This window comes from Pseudonaja textilis, chromosome 8 (genome assembly GCF_049901715.1).
Source record: "Pseudonaja textilis isolate UNSWEBS1 chromosome 8, rPseTex1.2, whole genome shotgun sequence".
NCBI lineage: Eukaryota > Metazoa > Chordata > Lepidosauria > Squamata > Elapidae > Pseudonaja > Pseudonaja textilis.
In genome coordinates, this window is record NC_141997.1 from 548,539 (window position 1) to 567,943 (window position 19,405).

The 19,405-nt window shown below is 36.1% G+C and overlaps 1 protein-coding gene across 7 annotated transcripts in view; it reads left to right on the plus strand.

The window, feature by feature from the left end:
- The window catches only part of DMD (dystrophin), a 1,342,375-nt gene that overhangs the window by 256,668 nt on the left and 1,066,302 nt on the right, over positions 1–19,405 (plus strand). For all 7 annotated transcript variants that reach the window (XM_087938163.1, XM_087938162.1, XM_087938165.1 and 4 more), the window contains exons 9-13: positions 397–585; positions 861–1,045; positions 11,848–11,998; positions 15,011–15,130; positions 19,233–19,334. In XM_087938163.1, coding sequence (XP_087794289.1) covers positions 397–585; positions 861–1,045; positions 11,848–11,998; positions 15,011–15,130; positions 19,233–19,334 — 747 coding nt within the window. The remainder of the gene's footprint in view (positions 1–396; positions 586–860; positions 1,046–11,847; positions 11,999–15,010; positions 15,131–19,232; positions 19,335–19,405) is intronic.

Below are 19,405 nucleotides of genomic sequence, written 5' to 3' on the forward strand. Positions count from 1 at the left end.
ACTTACAACTGCATTTTAATAAATATTTACAATGTTTGTATGCATTAATGTAGCTTTGCATGCAGTTATAGTGTAACTGAATATACAAACTGAGCTTTCCACAATTCATAAAACAATTAATGTTTTTTATTTTTAACAAAACATACCTGTAACTAAAGCTGTGCATGGAGAATCTCTGATTACTTTTTTCTGTTAATATTTATGAGATGGCTTTGTACCCAATACCAATTCCAGTGCCTTTGTACAAAATAATAAAAATCTGTATATCAGATCTAATTTTAGGTGAAACTGATGCATTTGATTTATTAGTTATTAAATTAACATGACATTTCATTTATTAATGCAGAAAAAAGTATACTAGTAAATTGTTCCTTAAATACATTATTTATTTATCAGCATTTTGAAAGTCAAGAACAGAAGTTATTTGCAACTTCACCCATGAGTTCAGAAACAGACCTAGAAAGCTACCAAACTGCATTAGAAGAAGTCCTATCATGGCTTCTGTCTGCTGAAGATTCATTGCAAGCACAAGGAGAGATCTCCACTGACGTAGAGGAAGTTAAAGAACAGTTTCACACTCATGAGGTATGAATGAACAATGTCTATTTCAATAATTAACCCCAAAACATCACCATATGCTAATCATTTTTCTTTGGTTACAGTATTTGAAACTAAAAATGTAACATTTGAATTATATATTTATTTCATTGGTTTCCTTTTTACAAAAGACTTAAATCGGATTGTTAATGTCTAAAAACTGGTTTATTCAATAAAAACTGGAATTTTAATGTAATTTGTAAAGTATTCATAGGAGTATTTTTTTTCTGTTTTGGTAATCATTGTTATAATGATTTTCCAAGGGTTTTATGATGGAATTAACTGCTCACCAGGGATGTGTTGGTGACATTTTGCAAGCAGGCAGCCAACTTTTGGGAACATTTGGAAAACTTTCAGAAGATGAAGAAAATGAAATACAAGAACAAATGAATATTCTAAATTCACGCTGGGAAAATCTAAGAGTCAGAAGTATGGAAAGACAGAACAAGTAAGTGGATATAAATTTGGATTATCAATTTACTGGTTGAAATTATTGTTATAGTATAGCATGTCAAAATAATGTGTGTTTTTAATACAAATATATGAATATCAAACCTTATCAAACCATTCCTCACCATTCATTCAGCTTCTTGGATGAGAAGACTTCCGGCTGACGTCTCTATGATACCAGATGCAGTGAAACAGACCTCTCCGTTCCTGCTCTGGTTTTCCCTGTTTGTGGGCTCCTATAGCAGCCTAAACCTCCCCGGAGGGGAGGCGAAGCTAAGGAGGGGTGTTCTGTGAGGCCACAGGAGAGATCGCAATCTCCTGTTGAGTCTTAGAGCTTTTTCCCTCTACACCACAACAAAGAGAAGAGATGGCCAAGATAGCCACCATGAAGTTGGGACAGCCATGGAAAATCTCAGAATAGTGCTGGAGCGAAGTTGGTGAACAGTGTTTGGAACTGAGTGAGAAGATTTTTTTTAAATTCAAGTCTTTAAACCTCAAAAAGAATCTGGAAAAGGATTCACAATTATCTTTAACCTAGCAGCGACCTGGCACATTGAAAAAAACATAAAAACTGGAGGAGGAACTAGAGGGAAAAAGAAAGAAAAAAATGCTAAAAATATAGAAAATTGGACTTCTAAACTGGACAGGCATTTTACTGGACAGGCATTTTGAAACGCTGAAAGTATTTACCCAAAAATTAACACCATCTTTATGTTGTGGAAAAAAGGGGGAAAACAGCTTAATATTGAAATTTAAATAAAGAGCGCCACCTGCTGATGAAAGGATGAATAGCATATCCCCAAAACATTGTTTATTGGAGGATTAAATGCTTTTTGCCAATTAAATGGAACTATAGTGTGGGGGGTGGGGGAGCCAGCCAGGTTTGCCACAGAACCATTGAAAATAAGACTAGGGAGCCATAGTCAGATGCTCACATTCATTCTAGCACCAGGAATGGAAGTGCCACTAGTCTTAGGACTCACGTGGCTACAGAAATGGAATCCAAAAATAAACTGGAAGAACAGAAATGTACATTTCCAGAAACATGTACCATTTGCAAACTGCCCAGAGAAAAGGAATAGAGAACAGAGAACCAGCCATGGCCAGTCAGCCAGCTGAACCCATTAACATCCCCAACAAATACCAGGATTTAGCCCAAGCACTTAGCGAGGAGGCTTCTGATGAACTCCCACCCCATCATGCCACAGACTATGCCATTGAAATCCTACCAGGGGCTAAACTTCTAAAACCGAAAATGTACTGCATATCCCCCAGAGAACTAAAAGAACTCAGAACATTTATCGATAAAAATCTAAAAAGGGGATTCATTGAACCTACCTGACCAAAAATAGCAGCCCCAGTATTATTCCGCAAAAAGAAAGACGGCTCTTTGTGTCTATGTGTGAATTACCAAAACCTAAATGCCATCTGTGTGGAGAATATGAACCCACTCCCCTCATGAATGACATGTTAGCCCACCTCTCTAAAGGAAAAAATTTTTCGAAGTTAGATCTATGAGAGGCATACTACCGCATTAGAATAAGGGAAGGGGATGAGTGGAAGATGGCTTTTAACATCCCACTGGGTTGCTACCAATTTAAAGTGCTCGCTTTTGGATTACAAGGAGCCCCTGCTGTATTCATGCAATTAATCAACGAGACCCTCCATGAATTTTTGTTCAAAGGAGTTCTCGTTTATCTCAATGATATTTTAATCTACACTGAGACAAAAGAAGAACACACCAAATTACTTCATGCAGTCCTCACAAAAGTCCTAAACACCGAACTATACGCAAAACTCTCTAAATGTGAATTCCATCAGGAAAAAATTGATTACCTGGGATAAAGAATATCCCATGAGGGAATAGAGATGGACCCACAAAAAGTAAAAGCTGTCGTTGATTGGGAGACATCCCATACTCGCAAACAACTGCAAAGTTTCCTGGGTTTTGCAAACTTTTACCACCAGTTCATTCCAGCTTTTGTGAATATCACCCTCCCCATCACAAGTTTGTTAAAAACAAAAGGGGGGGAGAAGCCAAAGCCAAAGTAACCCCTTACCTGGATGATGGAATGCCAAGTGGCATTCAAAAACACTAAACAACTGTTCTCAGCAGAACCAATCCTGAAACACCCACACCCTGAACAACCATTTGTCATCCAAGCAGATGCTTGCGATGTAGCAGTTGGAGCAGTTCTATTCCAAAAGAATGGACGTGGACAGCTACAACCATGTGCTTATACTTCCAAGAAACTGACAGAAACCAAGCAAAGATGGGCCATATGGGAGAAAGAGGCATATGCTGTGCGATGGGCACAGTCTCAGTGGAGACATTTCCCGGAAGGGAACCAAATCCCCTTTGAACTCTGGACTGATCATAAAAATCTAGAAGCCCTGAAAACTCCATGGAAACTCTCAGAAAAACAAGCAAGGTGAACTCAATATTTTAAACGGTTTAATTTCATTTTCAAATATTTCCCAGGGAGGAAAAATTTCTTGGCAGATGCCCTGTCCAGGAAACCCCAACATAGCAGCAAAAAGATTGAAGTTATAAAACCCATGATCCAACCAACCCAACTTGCAGCCAAAGTAATCACTTGGGCACAAGGGAAGAAAGAATCACTGACTGACAATGTAGCAACTTCAATATTTAAGGAGGCACTACTTAAGGACTGGCTCCAGCCTAACAAAAACACTTGCTTCCTCAAAGATGGTCTAGCCTGGGTAGGAAACAAACTTTACGTCCCTGCCAGCCAGAGGATGGACCTCATGAAACCTTGCCACAATTCAAAAATAGCAGGACACTTTGGTTTTGTAAAAACCTTGCACTTCATCAAAAGACCATTTTGGCGGCCATCTCTCAAAAAGGTCATTGAAAGCTATGTTGCCAGTTGCCCCATCTGTACTGCTGCAAAAAGAAGAAAAGGAAAATCTCCTGGACTTTTACAAACAGTGGCAGAACCTTCAGCACCCTGGAAAGAAATTGCTGTGGACTTTATATTGGAGCTCCCTGAAAGTGCGGGGAATACTGTCATTTGGGTTGTAACTGACCTTTTTTCAAAACAGATTCATTTTGTACCATGCCAGAAGATCCCAACAGCCAAGGCCTTGGCAAAGATGTTTTTAATACACATTTATTGCCTTCATGGAGCTCCCCAAAAGATTATCTCGGATGGGGTGTACAATTCACATCCACATTTTGGCAGGCATTTTTAAACCTATTAGGCTCCACCCTGGGGTTGTCATCGTCAAATCTCCGTCAGACTAATGTCGGGGCTGAGAGATCGAACAGCATATTAGAACAATATTTAAGATGCTTTATTAATTACCAACAGGACAATTGGACTGACCGCCTTCCTTTTGCAGAGGTAGCATACAACAATCCGGTCGACAGCAGCACTGGTTTCACCCCATTCCAGGTAGTCACGGGCCAAGAATTCAACCCCATGCTGGAACTACCCACCAAGGAACCCAGAATTCCCTCTCTTAAGGAGTGGATTAATAATTTGCAGGCCATTTGGCCAGTGGTCAGTCTAGCCCTACAAGAGGCTAGAGCAGCTTTTAAAGCTCAAGAGGAGAAAAAAACGCTGTGATCCTAAACCATTCAAAATTGTGGACGGTGTATATTTGTCCACAAAATTCCTAAAATCATTGCAACCCTCTAAGAAACTGGGACTAAAATTCATTGGGCCATTTCCCATCTTGAGAATTATTAACCCTATTACGGTAGAGCTTCTACTTCCCCAAACACTTAGACAGGTTCATCCAGTATTTCACTGTAGCCTACTCAAACCAGAGATCACTTCAAACCTTAGCCCCCCCCCCCTTCCCACACCTCTAACTCCCATTATGGTACACGGGGAACAACATTTTGAAATTAAAGAGATCCTTGATCACGCACTCACCCTGGTTCCACACAATATTTAGTAGCTTGGAAATACCTTCCTTCCTCAGAAAATGAGTGGGTAGCCAAATGACATGTAAAAGCACCCACATTACTATGGAAGTTCCACCTGAAATACCCTCACAAACCATCCTAAGTTGTAAATGGAACACATGTCTTATGTTTTCCAGGTGGATTTATCAAATTTTTGAGGAGGGCAGGATGTCAGATCTGTGTATCTGCCATTCTTCAATGGAAGAAGAAGTGGGGGGGAGTTGGTACAATTAATCCTTTTTTATATAACCTGAATATATTAAATCCTATATTGATTCTGTATAACTTGCATATGATATACAACTGGAGGAGTGGATGTCCAGAAACTTGTCACCTCTTGAAGAAATAACAAGATGAGAAGGAACCATAAAAATCCCAGCTCTGGAAGACACTCCTGGAAACTCTGCTAAGATACATTCCCAGAGAAGGGGAGGGGGGAATTAACTTGTTGGTTCTTTGTTTGACTAAATCCACATCTGAATAAGGGGAGGGATTTTAACTTCCTTTATCTATGACTGAATGCCTGGGGATATCTTAGACTCTGCTTTGCCTAGTGTTGAGATAAAATCCCTTTCAGTAAAGGATTCCTTTTGAAACACCTGGTCTTCAGAAGTTCATTCTTTTCGGTTGAAGGGAAAAAGTCCAATGCTTACACTGATACTATTGTGATCTGAAAAATATGTTCCATGTATGCACTTATGCCCACAGAAGATCCAAACTATATATGTACCAAATGTAAACTGATCAAATTATATATATAAAAAATAAAGGATCTAGACTCTAGAGGAAACATTGGAAGTGTTAAATAGAAATATTAGACAAGACATAGAAATTAAAGATATGGAAATAAAAAAAGAAAAATACAAGCTATAGGTGTTTGCAGATGATTTGGTTTTTATCTTGGAAGATCCACAAGAAATTGTACCAAATTAATTAAAAAATAGAAGAATATGGTGAAGTTGCAGGACTGAAAATAAATGAAGAAAAAGCTAAAATTCTAGTCAAAAAATTCTAGTCAAAATTCTAGTCAATCTTACAGATACACAGAAAAAAGTTAACGAAGAGGATAGATATTCAGATAGTCAAGAAAGTCAAATATCTAGGAATCCAATTAATGGCAAGATGTGCAACCATTAAAGAAGATAATTATTATAAATCGTTATTATAAATTACGATAAATTAAAACAGAGTTGGAGAAGAGGAAAAACCTGCAACTGTTGTTGACAGGAAGAATTGCTACTATAAAAATGAATATCTTACTTAGACTATTATATCTAGTCCAAACAATACCGATAAAGCTGGAAAAAATATTTTGAAGAATTAAATAATATTAAGATACATTTGGCAAGTGAAAAAAACAAGAATAAGTTTGAAAATGCTGCAAGATTCAAAAAAACAGAGGGGGCTTTGGGCTGCCAGATTGGGAGTTGTATTGTCAGGCTCAGTACTTACATGAATAAAAGAATGGATTGGTTTGAGACACAAAAGAGGGACATGATCTCCAACTGGGTTGGAATGCCTTTTTATTATATGGAAAAAATAAGACATATTAAGAATGCATTATTATCAGAATGAGGAAAATTAAAGAACAAGACTATTTGAAAATACCAGTCTGGCTCTCCACAATGGAGGCACAAATTCACCCAAATATTATCAATATGGAAAACATTAGCGGATATAAATACATCCTGAAAGAAAAGGAGGAACTTAAAACTAAGCAAGAACTGAGTAGTCAAGGGATTGACATTACATGGTGGCAGATCCACCATGATACAGATCCAATCTCAATATGAAAAGGATGCTAAAATGCATGGTTTTTATAAAGAATTAGCAGAATTAAGTCAAATACTAACAGGGACAGATGGAAAGCTAATAAAGAAAATATATAGATACTTATTAAGTATTAAGATGGAAGATGAGCAAGTAAAGGAGACAATGATAGTACGGGCAAAAATGGTTATACAATATAGCTAAATGGCAGAATCTGGGATAGAAATTATAAACTAATGATGTCAACTGCATGTAAAGAAAACCTAAATAAAATGTTGTATAGATCAGGGGTCACCAACCTTTTGGACCTCAAGAACCACCAAACTCATAAAAAATGGAAAAAATGGTACAGCAACATATTGATTTAAAACCAGAAATATTTTTGCTGGGTATTTTACCTGGTAGGTATAACAAGGGGAAAACATATTTGATTTTACATGTATTGACTGCAGCCAGAATTGTGTTTGCAGAACAACAGAAAAGTGAAGATGGAGACACTTCCGGTTGTCGGCTTTGCTAACAGCAGGGATTCGCCTTCTCTGCGATTCCTGCTGTGCTAGCCGCCTTGGTGCCTCCGATCCTGACGGATTTGGAGGCTAAGGCTGCCCTGTTGGGGCAGCTGAAGAGAGGGGGATCCGGACGGGGTGAGGGGCATCGCAACCCCCAGCCGGCACAACCCCTTTTCTCAAGACGGTTCCAGCGGTGGTCTTTTATGGCCACCATAAAGAAGCCGGCAATTGGATAATAAAGAATGCGCAGGAGGGAGAAGGAGTTTTCTTTTTTTTTTTTAAAGAAAGTTTTTTCTTGGTTGAACTGGGACCTTAAGGATATATTTAACACCTGGGAAAGTAATGATTTGGAAGCTATTGTTCCCGATTGATGTTTTCAGCTGCGAAGAAAAGTGACAAAAAGGGGAAGTTACTCTCCCTCCCTTATGGAATTAACAAATGGAAAAGGGAAACCAGCCTTTTGGTAGAAGGTAAAATCTAAACTCCTTTGTTATAAGTGGGAAGGGAGAGGCTTGGGAAAATAAATTTTTACTCTAAGACTTTGCTGGAGGAGATGCCTTGAAGATAAAGAGATTTTCTTTCCCTAATTTGACTTCACCCCTAGAAGAGAAACTGTAAAAAGAAGAAGCTTTTACTCTGCCTGCACTGTTTGATGACTGTGGGACTTTGGGACGTTTGGGAACTGTTTTAAGCCTTGAAATAACTGATTGGTTTAAAAAGAGGATACAGAAAGAGAAGAAGAAACTTTAAAATGGCTCTATCTCTTGATGAACTAAAAAAACAATATCTAAAAACAAAGAAAGAAGGCAAAGATGTTATGGGAGAAGCCCTTTGTTTCCTAGATATGGCGCTTGCTATGTGTCAGCAAATTAAACAACAGCTGGAAGAAATCGAGGAAGAAGAAGCCATTTTTAATAAACTAAACGGTGTGACTAAGAAAGAAAGGAGAAAGAGAGGAGCGAAAAGAAAGGACTTAAGAAATAAAAAAATATTTATGAAAGAGAAAAAGAAGATGCAAAAACAACAGAATGCTAGAAAGCAAAAGGAAAGAGGAATGCAGAAAGGGGAAATTAAGAAGACAGAGGTTTTGAGAGGAGGGGGTAAAAAGTTTAGGCGGGCTAAGAAGGAAAGGGAAAAGGGGGAAAAAGTTACAAAGATATAAGACAAGATGGAGATAAGGAAATTTTTTTCAGGGATAATGGGTAATATATGGGGTTTTTTTTTTTAAAAAAGGGGGGGATTCTGCAAAGTACACATGAGTATTGTAATAGTGGTATTTGTATTATAAGTAGATAACCAGAACTTTTTAAGATCTAATAAAAGGTTAAAATATCAAGGTATAACTTTAAAAGGTTTAATAATGAATGATAATAAGTTTTAATAAAATACTAAAGGGAATGTTTAAAATATTAATTTGAATATAGAGTTTAATGGATTAATGTGTTGATTGTTATGGATTTATTATTGTAGTATTGGTTTTTGAAATGGTAGAATGTACTAAGCAGAATCTGATTGGGATTTAGGTGTTATTTTAAATTTTAACTTAGGGGAATGATAGAAAGGCATCATACTCCGATTAGTGATTCCAGGGGAAACTATTCTTTCTTAAATTGGAAATGAGACAGATGTAAATGGAGAAATGGACAAAAGATATAAAAATATTTTTTTAAAAAAGCAAGATTAAATATATAAAACAGAATTAAGATGAGGCAAAAGTGGAGAGGAGTTATATAATAGATATAGAATGGTAAATAAGATGGGTAATGGTATATAAGAAAAGCGTGAATACAACTGAGTCCATACAAAAAGAGGTAATCTGGGGCCAAGTTACTTTCTAGAAGAAAGCTTTATGTTTTTATGTCTGTGTTTTATGTGTGTGTGTTTAATTAAGAATTAAATAATAAAATCTCGGAAGAAGACTAGATGAGAATAATTATAAACAAGCCAGAGGGAAATATAAAGTTGATGACTGGATAGCAGATAAATCAGAAAGGAAATATGATTGAATAATGATTAAAGAGAAACAATGTGGAATTTGGTAAAGGGAATTTACGTGTTTATATGGAAATGGGATAAATTATAAGTATGTGATATAAAGCAATATGTTACCTGCCTTGTAAGGATCTACAATGGAAAGAGGTTTTATGTTTTTAATGTTTAATGATGTTTTGTCTTGTTTGTTTGTTTGTAAAATCAATAAAACTTGTTTAAAAAAAAAAGTGAAGATGAATGTGCAGATAAAAATGTGATTAAAAAGATACTAGAATGTGCAGAAATTGGTAGATTAACACTTACAATTAAAGAAAAGAAAGCATCTGATACCTTTTGACTTGGGATTTGTTTTATCAATGGTTAGCTGACAAGTTAGAAACATGGAAATATAAGAAAAGGATCAATGAAAAAAGGGAGGTTTGTTGAACTGGATAAGCAAGCGTGATGATGATAATTATAGAATTAATATCAATGTAATGAATATTGCTGTAAATGCTTTGATGTTTATTTTCTAAAACTATTTGTACCCAGACAATACACTGTTTAACCAAAAATGTGTTAGAGTATACCCATGAACTGAATAGAGCATGGTAACAAGGTCAGCCAATGAATAAGCATAGCAACTACATCAGCCAATGAGCACTGTTTGGAAACTGAAACTAGAAGTAGCCCAGGCATGGCTCTATATTAAGCTCTGCAGCTCTGAAGTTATGTTAAGCTCTAAGTCTGTTTATTGAAAATAATTCTGCTTCTCTCTTCTGCTGTATGACTTGCTTGCTTGCTTGCTTGCTGAACTAAAATGAAACTGATGTCTGTTTCTGAGCTCCTGAATTGCTGTTCTGCTCTGAACCTGTAACATGCCTGCTTCTGTTTGAGTTTGCTTCATATTGGAGAAATCTGCAACTGGTATTGTAAACATACGGGATGGAACTTTGTAAACCGGCAAAAAACTCCAATGGGTAAGGAATTTGGCCGCACTGATGCTCAAAGTTCAACATTCGATAAGACTATCTATCAGTCGCTAATTGGCAGTTTATCGTACATTAGTCAAGGCCAGATATTGCCTATAGCATTAATCAATTGGCACGATTCAACGCTGAACCCACTGAACGACACTGGCAAGCGACAAAGCGTATCTTAAGATATCTTAAAAGGACAATGCACTATACTTATACCTATTATCTTGTAAGCGATTGACAAATCAAAATAAATAAATTAAAAAATAAATAAATCAGGGCATATACTGCTACAAAAAATTGAGGAATTTGGCAGAGTGGCAGGGTTAAAAATAAATAAGAAGAAAACAAAGATATTAACAAAAAACATGACAGTGAAACAGAAAGAAGAATTAGAAAGGAAATTAGGGATCCAAACAACAAAATGTGAAAATGTCTCCCCTGAATTTATGATCGTAAAAAAATCCTTGGAATGTGCAGAAATGGACAGGTTATCAGTGGAACTCAGAAACAAAGAGGAGTCAGAATACTATGAAATTTGGAACTTATGGTACTGTTGGTTGGAAAATAGACAAGAAAGGAATTAAAAATCAAATAAAAGGATATGATAGAAATTGGTAATATATGTAAATTTATTTGTGATACACAATTAGAATGAAACTTTGTATTATATTTAAATAAGTGAATGAACATTTGCTATAATGAGAGAGTTGTCAATTAGAGTGAATACTGTATTTGCCTATGTTGCGACAAATGGACTTTTTTATTTTATTGTATGTACATAATACTATTTAATAAAGTGTTTTTTTAAAAAAGAGAGTAACAGAGTTACCTATAATTTATTTTGGTTTGTTTGAGTACTGGGAAGGGGTATTGATGAAGCAAAGCAAAGACAAATATTCAGTCAAGAATTCATAGTTTGCTGACTTCTTTGATGAAAGGAAAGATGGCAAATGCATTTATTGTAAGTCCTTTATACACTTTTTGCATGAAACAGAAAAAAATGAAGTTTTGATTTGTGATTTTGCTGTTTAGAAAATATTAGATATTAGAAGAAAGAACTTTTTTGTAGCAATAGAATAAGAGGTAATTTTGTACTTTTATTTGCTGAAAAAGGAATTTGAAGCTTCTCCCTATTTCTTTTTATCTTTTCTTTTTGCATTTCATCCTTTCATCTGTTTGTCTTCTTTTTTTCTTTCTTTTCTTTGTATTTTGTTAATTTTTAATTTTATCTTCTTTCTAAACCTTTTCTAAAACTTTTAATAAAACTTATACAAAAAAGAGTTCATGCTTGTTTTGTCATTTCATCAAATTACACACACAGAGAGAAAGAGAGACAACTCAGCTGACTTCAAAATGATTGTCAGTTTCTGTTTTTGCTCTTTACTTCTGAGTACAATCTTTAAAAAGTCTTTGTCTATTGATAGTGTCTTCTGTATTTGATATGATTTGTTCATTTTAGTTTCATTTGCACTGATTGTAGAAATGAAGCTACAGATTAAGTATTAAAACAATGATTTGTAATAGAATTTTTAATCAACAGTTTAAGTTATTCAGCTGAAGATTAAAAGATATAACAGATATATTGAATTCCTTAGCTTGGTTTTATTCATTTTTAAAAAATATTTCTTTCTAGTTTACACCAAGTTCTAATGGATTTACAAAATCAGCAGCTCAGTGAGCTGTCTGACTGGTTAGCTAAAACAGAAAAAAGAACAGCAAAGATGGAGTCAGAACCTTTGGGGCCTAATCTAGAAAGCTTAAAGAAGCAGGTAGAAGAACATAAGGTAAGCTGTACTTTTCAAGAGCCACATTATTTTTTAGCATTTCTTTGTGTAATTGTCAGCACATAAGCGCACCAACGTGCCTACAGTCCCTGTCCTATTGTTTCTTTTATTTTTCTTATATGTACCCATTTCATGTATTCATAACTATGTATATACTTACACCTATTATCTTGTAAGCGATTGACAAATCAAATAAATAAAAAATAAATAAATATTAAAAATACCACTATTTTGGAACATTGCATAGAAACAGATTTTGTATTAATAAGATGCTATAATTTTATTTACTTATTTTTCTTTCATTATTCACATAATAAAAAGTATTCTGGAATGATAAGAGGAAAGGGAATTGCAATATGCTATTTATTGCAAAATACAATAATGTTTCAGATTTTATTATTCCCCGTTTCCTTCTTTTGCTATCTTATCCTTTTTTTCTCTACTATCTAATCAACACTATTAGTTATTATAATTGGGATTTCTAATCTCATTAGCAGTGCTGTGACTTTATATTGCAGCCCCCAAGCACAGTAATGTATTCAAGCTGACTCCTGCCTTTATATACAAAAGATGAAGTATTTTTGAAAAATGAATTTAATTATAATAGCAACACGCCAGTACATAATTAAGAAAAGAACTGGATAAAAGTGTCTTTCTGTTGTACATCTATGTTGTAGTCTAAGAAGTTTTCTTACACACACACACACACACCCCATTAACTCTGATTAATAAAATCTCAGATATGCCTTAATAGATACTAATGTGTATGATGCTATCTGTATTTCTACTTTTTTTCTTTACTTATTTTTAGCATCATGTATAACTAATCTTCCATGAATAAGATATACTTTTTAATGAAACTCTTGATTCTGTTTTTTTTCTTTTGAAAGATTCAAAATATTGAATTCTTCACATTTCTTCTAGTTATTAAAATTCCCTACAATACATACATGATCCTTAATCCTGTGCAGTCCAAATATTTACCAGTTTCCCCACACATTCTAACTGTGAAGTAGGGTTGTGCCTGCTCGTTATGTCTGACATAGACCTGAAATCGCCTCTGGCTATGGAATTCTGGTAGCTATAAGTTGCCATTAAAAGGAAGAACAGAAAATGTATATTCATTGTTACGTGCTTAAGATTCATCCAGGATTTTCTATCATTTCAAGAAAACCTGCATTGATAGGTAGCCTCTTTTTATTAATGGTATATATATATCCATGCAATCTAGACCAACAGATGAAGTCCTGTGAGGTTGATTAAATTAAAATATCTAATACATTATGTAAAATATGTATTCTAATGTATGATACAAAATGTTTTCATGTTTTATCAATTACATGTTACTATAAATGCTGTAATATTTTGTTTTTGCCTGCTTTTTTGTTTTATTATTTTTATTCTAGTGTTTTACATACTTTGACTTAAAATGTTGAGTTAAACATGTCCAAGCATGCAAAAGCTACCTAACAAAATTACTTTGGCCTTGTTTAATATTCATGCAATTAAACTAAAGACTCTTGACTCATTGAGACTCTTAAACCCTAATAACTACATGCCAATTTCTTGGCAGTCATGCAAATAAACTTAGTATCTTTTCACAGAATGTATATATGTTTATACTTAGGATAGCTATAGTCTAGTTACACCCTTTGATTTTCTTTTAGTTTGCTATCTAGGGACTAACCAGGTCTCGCTATACTTTTATATACAGATTTTCTGTGTAGACTTTTGCCTTCCTTCCTTTTATTTTTCCACAATATTTCTACTAAAATTACAATTCTACCAAGGCAGGTATTTATATTTGTTGTAATTAATGGAGCTTAATTGCTGGTTTTAGCAAAAAATATATCCTTTAAAATGATGTATGGTTTGGTATCCTGACTCCCTTTGTATAATAAGACTCTGAGTGCAGAAGTCAGTCCACATTCCCTATATTTAATAAAAACTAAACCCACCCCCCAAAAACTTGGATCTGTCCTAGTAAATGCAGATTAGCCATATATTATTTGAAACATGGGTGTTTAAAAAAATCCTCTAGACAAGTATAGATTAGATTAGATTAGATTAGATTAGATTAGATTAGATTAATGGATGGATGAATAGATTAGATAGATAGATAGATAGATAGATAGATAGATAGATAGATAGATAGATAGATAGATAGATGCACGCATACATAATTCTTCAGTACTACACTTTTGAAATATCACTCCTTAAAATGTATAGAGAATAACACAATTTTTAAACAGTCCTCTAGAAATATATATTTTATCGAGTCATTTATGCTTGTAATAATTTAACTCTTAAAATAACCATAAATGTAAAACACATTCAAAGAGACTGTTCACATCTAGATGCTGCATAGAAAATGAATAATAAATAAGGATACTATATAGTTATACCAAAAAGAATGCAACTAAAATTATGTCTCATAGCAAAAATTTATTATTGTAAATTTTAAAAACTTCAATCTTATACTTGTTTTCTCAGAATTTTTCCTGCCTTTGGTGAGGCTTATTTCTGGCACATGTGATAGGTTTTCATCTCTTAAAAATTGAGGAAAAGAATAATAAGACTTTTTAAGAAGTGGATTCATGATTTAATAGTTTTTTTGAATATCACATTTGTGATTTGTAATTTTAGTTAGAAATGTATCTATGTTTAATGTAATATAAATTATACAAACTATGTTTCACTGTATGTTGTAACCAGAGATAATATTCAGGAGGTTCTGACCAGTTCTGCAGAACCGGTAGCAGAAATTTTGAGTAGTTTGGAGAACTGGCAAATACCACCTCTGCCTGGAGATTTTATAGTATCCTTCCCCTGCCATACCCACCAAGCCACGCGCACAGAACCGGTAGTAAAAAAAAATCTTGAATCCCACCACTGGTTGTAACTAATAATTAATGCCTGTTCTTATGTTTCTAAATAACTCTGTTCATGAAAAGCAAAACAAGCTGTCCTTGTGTTTATTTTTTAACAGTTTTTTTTCTTTTTTTATTATAGATTCTTCAAGAAGACTTAGAACAGGAACAAGTCAAGGTTAATTCACTTACTCATATGGTAGTTGTAGTAGATGAAGCTAGTGGAGATAGGGCTACAATTGCATTAGAACAACAACTTCAGGTAATTACTAAATTAAGATTGCTATATGATTCCATGCATATTTTCCTACATCTAAGTAATATTGAAAGTATATAATTCTACAATAAATGAAAAGTAAAATTGTTAATATTGTTTAAAACTGAATTGGTCACTCTAATGTTAGTTTACATTCCATAAAGAACTATCAACCCTGCTACTATTCAGGAGAAAAGTGTCAGACATGTGCCACCTTTATTTCAACACAATTCAGTGATACTCAAATGAATGAATGTATAATTAATGGCCAGGAAGAACAAGTATTTTACTTACTAAATCTGAATTGGCAAATATTACCTTTCATGTATTCCTGTGCACTTTTATTTTTCACTTGTTCTTTCCATACAATTTTACTAAGAAGATCTCCCCCCACCAAAAATGTAATTGACATTACAGTCAAATTTAAAAATATGCACAGTAGGAAAATCACTTGAATGTACAGTATTGCTATGGTAATTTCAGTGAACTTGGAATTATAGTGGAACAATAATTGGCTATAGTTTATCCAGGGGTGGGATTCTATAGAACTGGTTATTATGAGTCTGCACAGTTCAGCAATTCGGCAAATCGTGCCCTTGGTTGGCCCCGCCCCTCTCCACCTGCCCCTCTCTGCCCAGTCAGTCCTTATCGAGCATGCGCAACATTGCACGCATGCCTGACATCGCTGACTGTGTTCTTCACTGCCTAGTCACTTAAGATATTTGTGATGAGCCGGAGTGTAACACAAACGTAATAAAATCCAAAATGTAAACAAATGTCCTTTAATGCCATCAGATTGGCCCCACTGTTCAATAATTCTCAGTTGGAAAGAAAACTTATTCAAAAATAGTCAAAAGAAAGCAATACAGTCCGAACTTAATGAGCAGATAAAGGTGAAATAAAAAACCCCAAACAAACTACAATGAAGGAAATTCCACAATGGACTAGGATAAGTAATTACCAACTTCAAGGAGATAACAAGGCACAGTCTGTTGGAAGGACGCCAACCAAGATAACTTCAGCCCAAAATAAAACACACTTTGCTTCTGGCAATGCTGTGTTTTAACCGTCTTTCTTATATACTATTCTCCCCAGCTGCAACCAATGAGGGGGATCGTGGCTGCTTCCTCTCTTGTAAGCCAAGTTATTTCCTTCTCCGTTCCTCCCTGTGTGTCCTAGGATGAAGAGGGGATGGGCCTGGTTCTTCCTCTGACTGTCCAGCCGGCCTCTGCCCTTCCCCAGACTCCTCCACAATCTCCCGAGCCACACCTCCACTTCCTGTCAGCTGTTACTTCTCTCTCTCAGAGTCCAACTCTAATAAGGGCATGACAGTATTTCTTCCCCCCCCCTCCTGACGATCAGCTGTCCCTATGATCAGCTGTGCCAGGATTCCCCTCACTTACTGATTGTTTCACCCAGGAAATTTCCCTGAGGCCCAGGTAGACAAAAAATGGAGAGGGGGCGCAGCTCCCCCCGCCCCTCCATTTTTTTGCCTTCCTGGGCCCCAGAGAAGCTTCCTGAGAGCTTCCTGGAGGCCTAGAAGGCCCGAAAATGGAGATTGGGGAGGTGCTGCACTCCCCCTCCTAGCTTGTTTTTTTTATTCCTGAGCCCCAGGGAAGCCTTCTGACAGCAAAAGCGCCCCCCCCAGGAGGCTTCCCTGAGGCCCAGAAGGTCCCCCAAATGGGGGGAGATGCTGCAAAAAAGGAAGAAGCCTCACCCCACCCAGTCACATGACCATGGCCACCTAGCCACTCCCAGAGAACCAGTTATTACAAAATTTGAATCCCACCCCTGAGTTTATCATAATGTCAGATTTGTCTGTGAAAATGGGTGTGTGTTGCCATTAATATAAGTCCACATTGTAAGAATAATGAATACAATTAGTGAAGCATTGCTTTCATTTTGATAGCTAATTTTGAAGCTGTTATAGGAAACAGTGTTTTTTAACTTATAATTAACATTTTCTACTCAAAATGGTAATTTCTATAGTCTCTTGATCATTGTACCTTCAGTATTTGCATCTTATTAAATTGTTGATACCTGGTTTTTCACAGTACTATACTTGCTTCTAAGTCATGCTATATTTCAGATACTCTTTTTTATTTTGTTTTTGTGTGGTAGAAGTTCTTTTAACAAGAAAATAGAAAACTGTTATATCAAATCAAGTGTTAATCTGATTTTGTATCATTTGACTTGCTGCTGATTGCTAGAATAATTGAGGACAGTTTTAAAGAATTCAAAATATTTTATGTTTGTCACTGACAGGTTATGTAAGATACACTAATAAATATAAAAATTATTATTCTAGGAAAAAAATCTTAACAACTAATAGTTGTATTTCCTTCAGGAATTGTCTAAATTAGAATTGTCTCAAGTGTATACTTTTTTAAAAGGAAAGCACAAAACAGTCCTCTTGACTGCATTAATATGTCCATGTTTTCATCCATATTGCTTTCTCTCTTTATGCTTTCTATTCTACAAATAATTAGATTTTACCAGGGTTTTTTTTCCCCCTACTAGTGTCCCATTCATTTTATAACCAGATCCAACACTGCTTCTCTTTTTTTTTTTTCAGATGGGTACATTTAGCTAGGATCAGGGATCTGCAAACAGAGCTATTTGGACCCATTTCCCACAGAAATGAAAACACTGGGAGCCACAAAACCTGGGTGGGCGTGGCCAGCTCGACATCACTCACTCCCACCAAGTCACATGACACCCCACCCCCACCCCCAGCCATGCCTACCCAGGTTTTGTGGCTCTGGTATTTTCTTTTCTCTATTTTCTCTGGGAAACAGGTATTTCTCTGTCTCTGTCTCTCTCTTTCTCTCTCTCTCTCTCTCTCTTTCTCCCGCTTTTTCATCTCTCTCTCTCTCTCTCTCTCATCTCTCTCTCTTTGTCTTTCTCTTCTCTCCCTCTCTTCTCTTTCTCTCTTTCTCCCTCTCTATCCGTCTCATCTCTCTCTCATTTCTCTCTCTTTCTCTCTCATCTCTCCCTCTTTCTCCCTCTCTTTCATTTCTCTCTCTCTCTCATCTCTTTCTTTCTCTCTCTCTCTCTCATGTGTGTGTATGTTCCCTCTTGAACCATTTCCCAAAACAGGTGAAGGTTGGGGTGTTCTTTTTTGCTGATGTTGTTCTTTCTTCTCCTTTGGGTGCATTTTACCATATGATATAAATCAAGAGTCATTTCAGGTTCCTGGATCAATGAAGTTATTTCATCCCCCTGCTGTGGCTTCCTGTCAGCTGACCCCACCAGTGGCTGGTCTCACCCTCCCCTCCCACTCACTCCTCGCCTGAGAAAGGTGACAGTGGTGAATGGGACTCACTCCATGTTCGAATACAGGAGTGAACTGCTCCTCTACTTGCTTCTTCTTTCGACCCTTGTTGGTGCTGCTCATGCCTCGGCTACTCAGGAAGATGCACAAATTCCTCTCCACCCTGAGACACTGACCCGGCCTGGCTGCCACCAATGCTCCATGTCGTTATGGGCTCCAGGAGGAGGAGGGGATGTCGTCTCCCCCATCGTGAAGTGTGCTAAATTTAAGTGTGCTGCGCAAGGCACTGTAAGGGCAGCAAGCAGGCCATTGAGGTAGCAAGAGCAGTGGCGTCAGTGTCTTAGGGCAGAGAGAAAGACATGCGTCTCCCCATATTCTTTTTGCCGCCTCCATGGTCTGCTTGCTGCTCTTGCAGTGCTTTGTGCAGCACACTTAAATTTAGCATGCTTCATGATGTACCCTTCTCCTCCTGGATGTACCCTTCTCCTCCTGGAACCCATTACAATGCAGGGCATTGGCTGCAGCCAGGCTGGGTCAGTGTCTCGGGGCGGAGAAAGTTGCGCGTCTCCCCTAGTGACTGAGGTGATGGAAGCTTTAACACCATCAAACAACATCTGTTTATCCCAGGGCCTTGGAAAGGACCCAGTGGGTAAATAAAAATGCTGTATCCAGCCAAAATATCTGGCTGATTGTATGACCAACCACAATAATGTAGCCATAAAATATTAATTGAAAGATTGTAACAGTATTAAAGGCTAAATAAAAATACCAAGTCTTGCATAAATGAAGTGTAAAATAGTTATTAACTTCTAAATGTTAATGTCATTATTTTAGCTTTTAGGAAACCGTTGGGCAACAATATGTAGATGGACAGAGGATCGTTGGTTTATTCTGCAAGATGTTCTTCGAAAATGGTTGCAATTTATTGAAGAACAGGTTAGGTATATCTATTTACTCTTTGCTTTATAAAGTTTAATATGCAGTCCTTCTAATTATTTTTTTTTAAT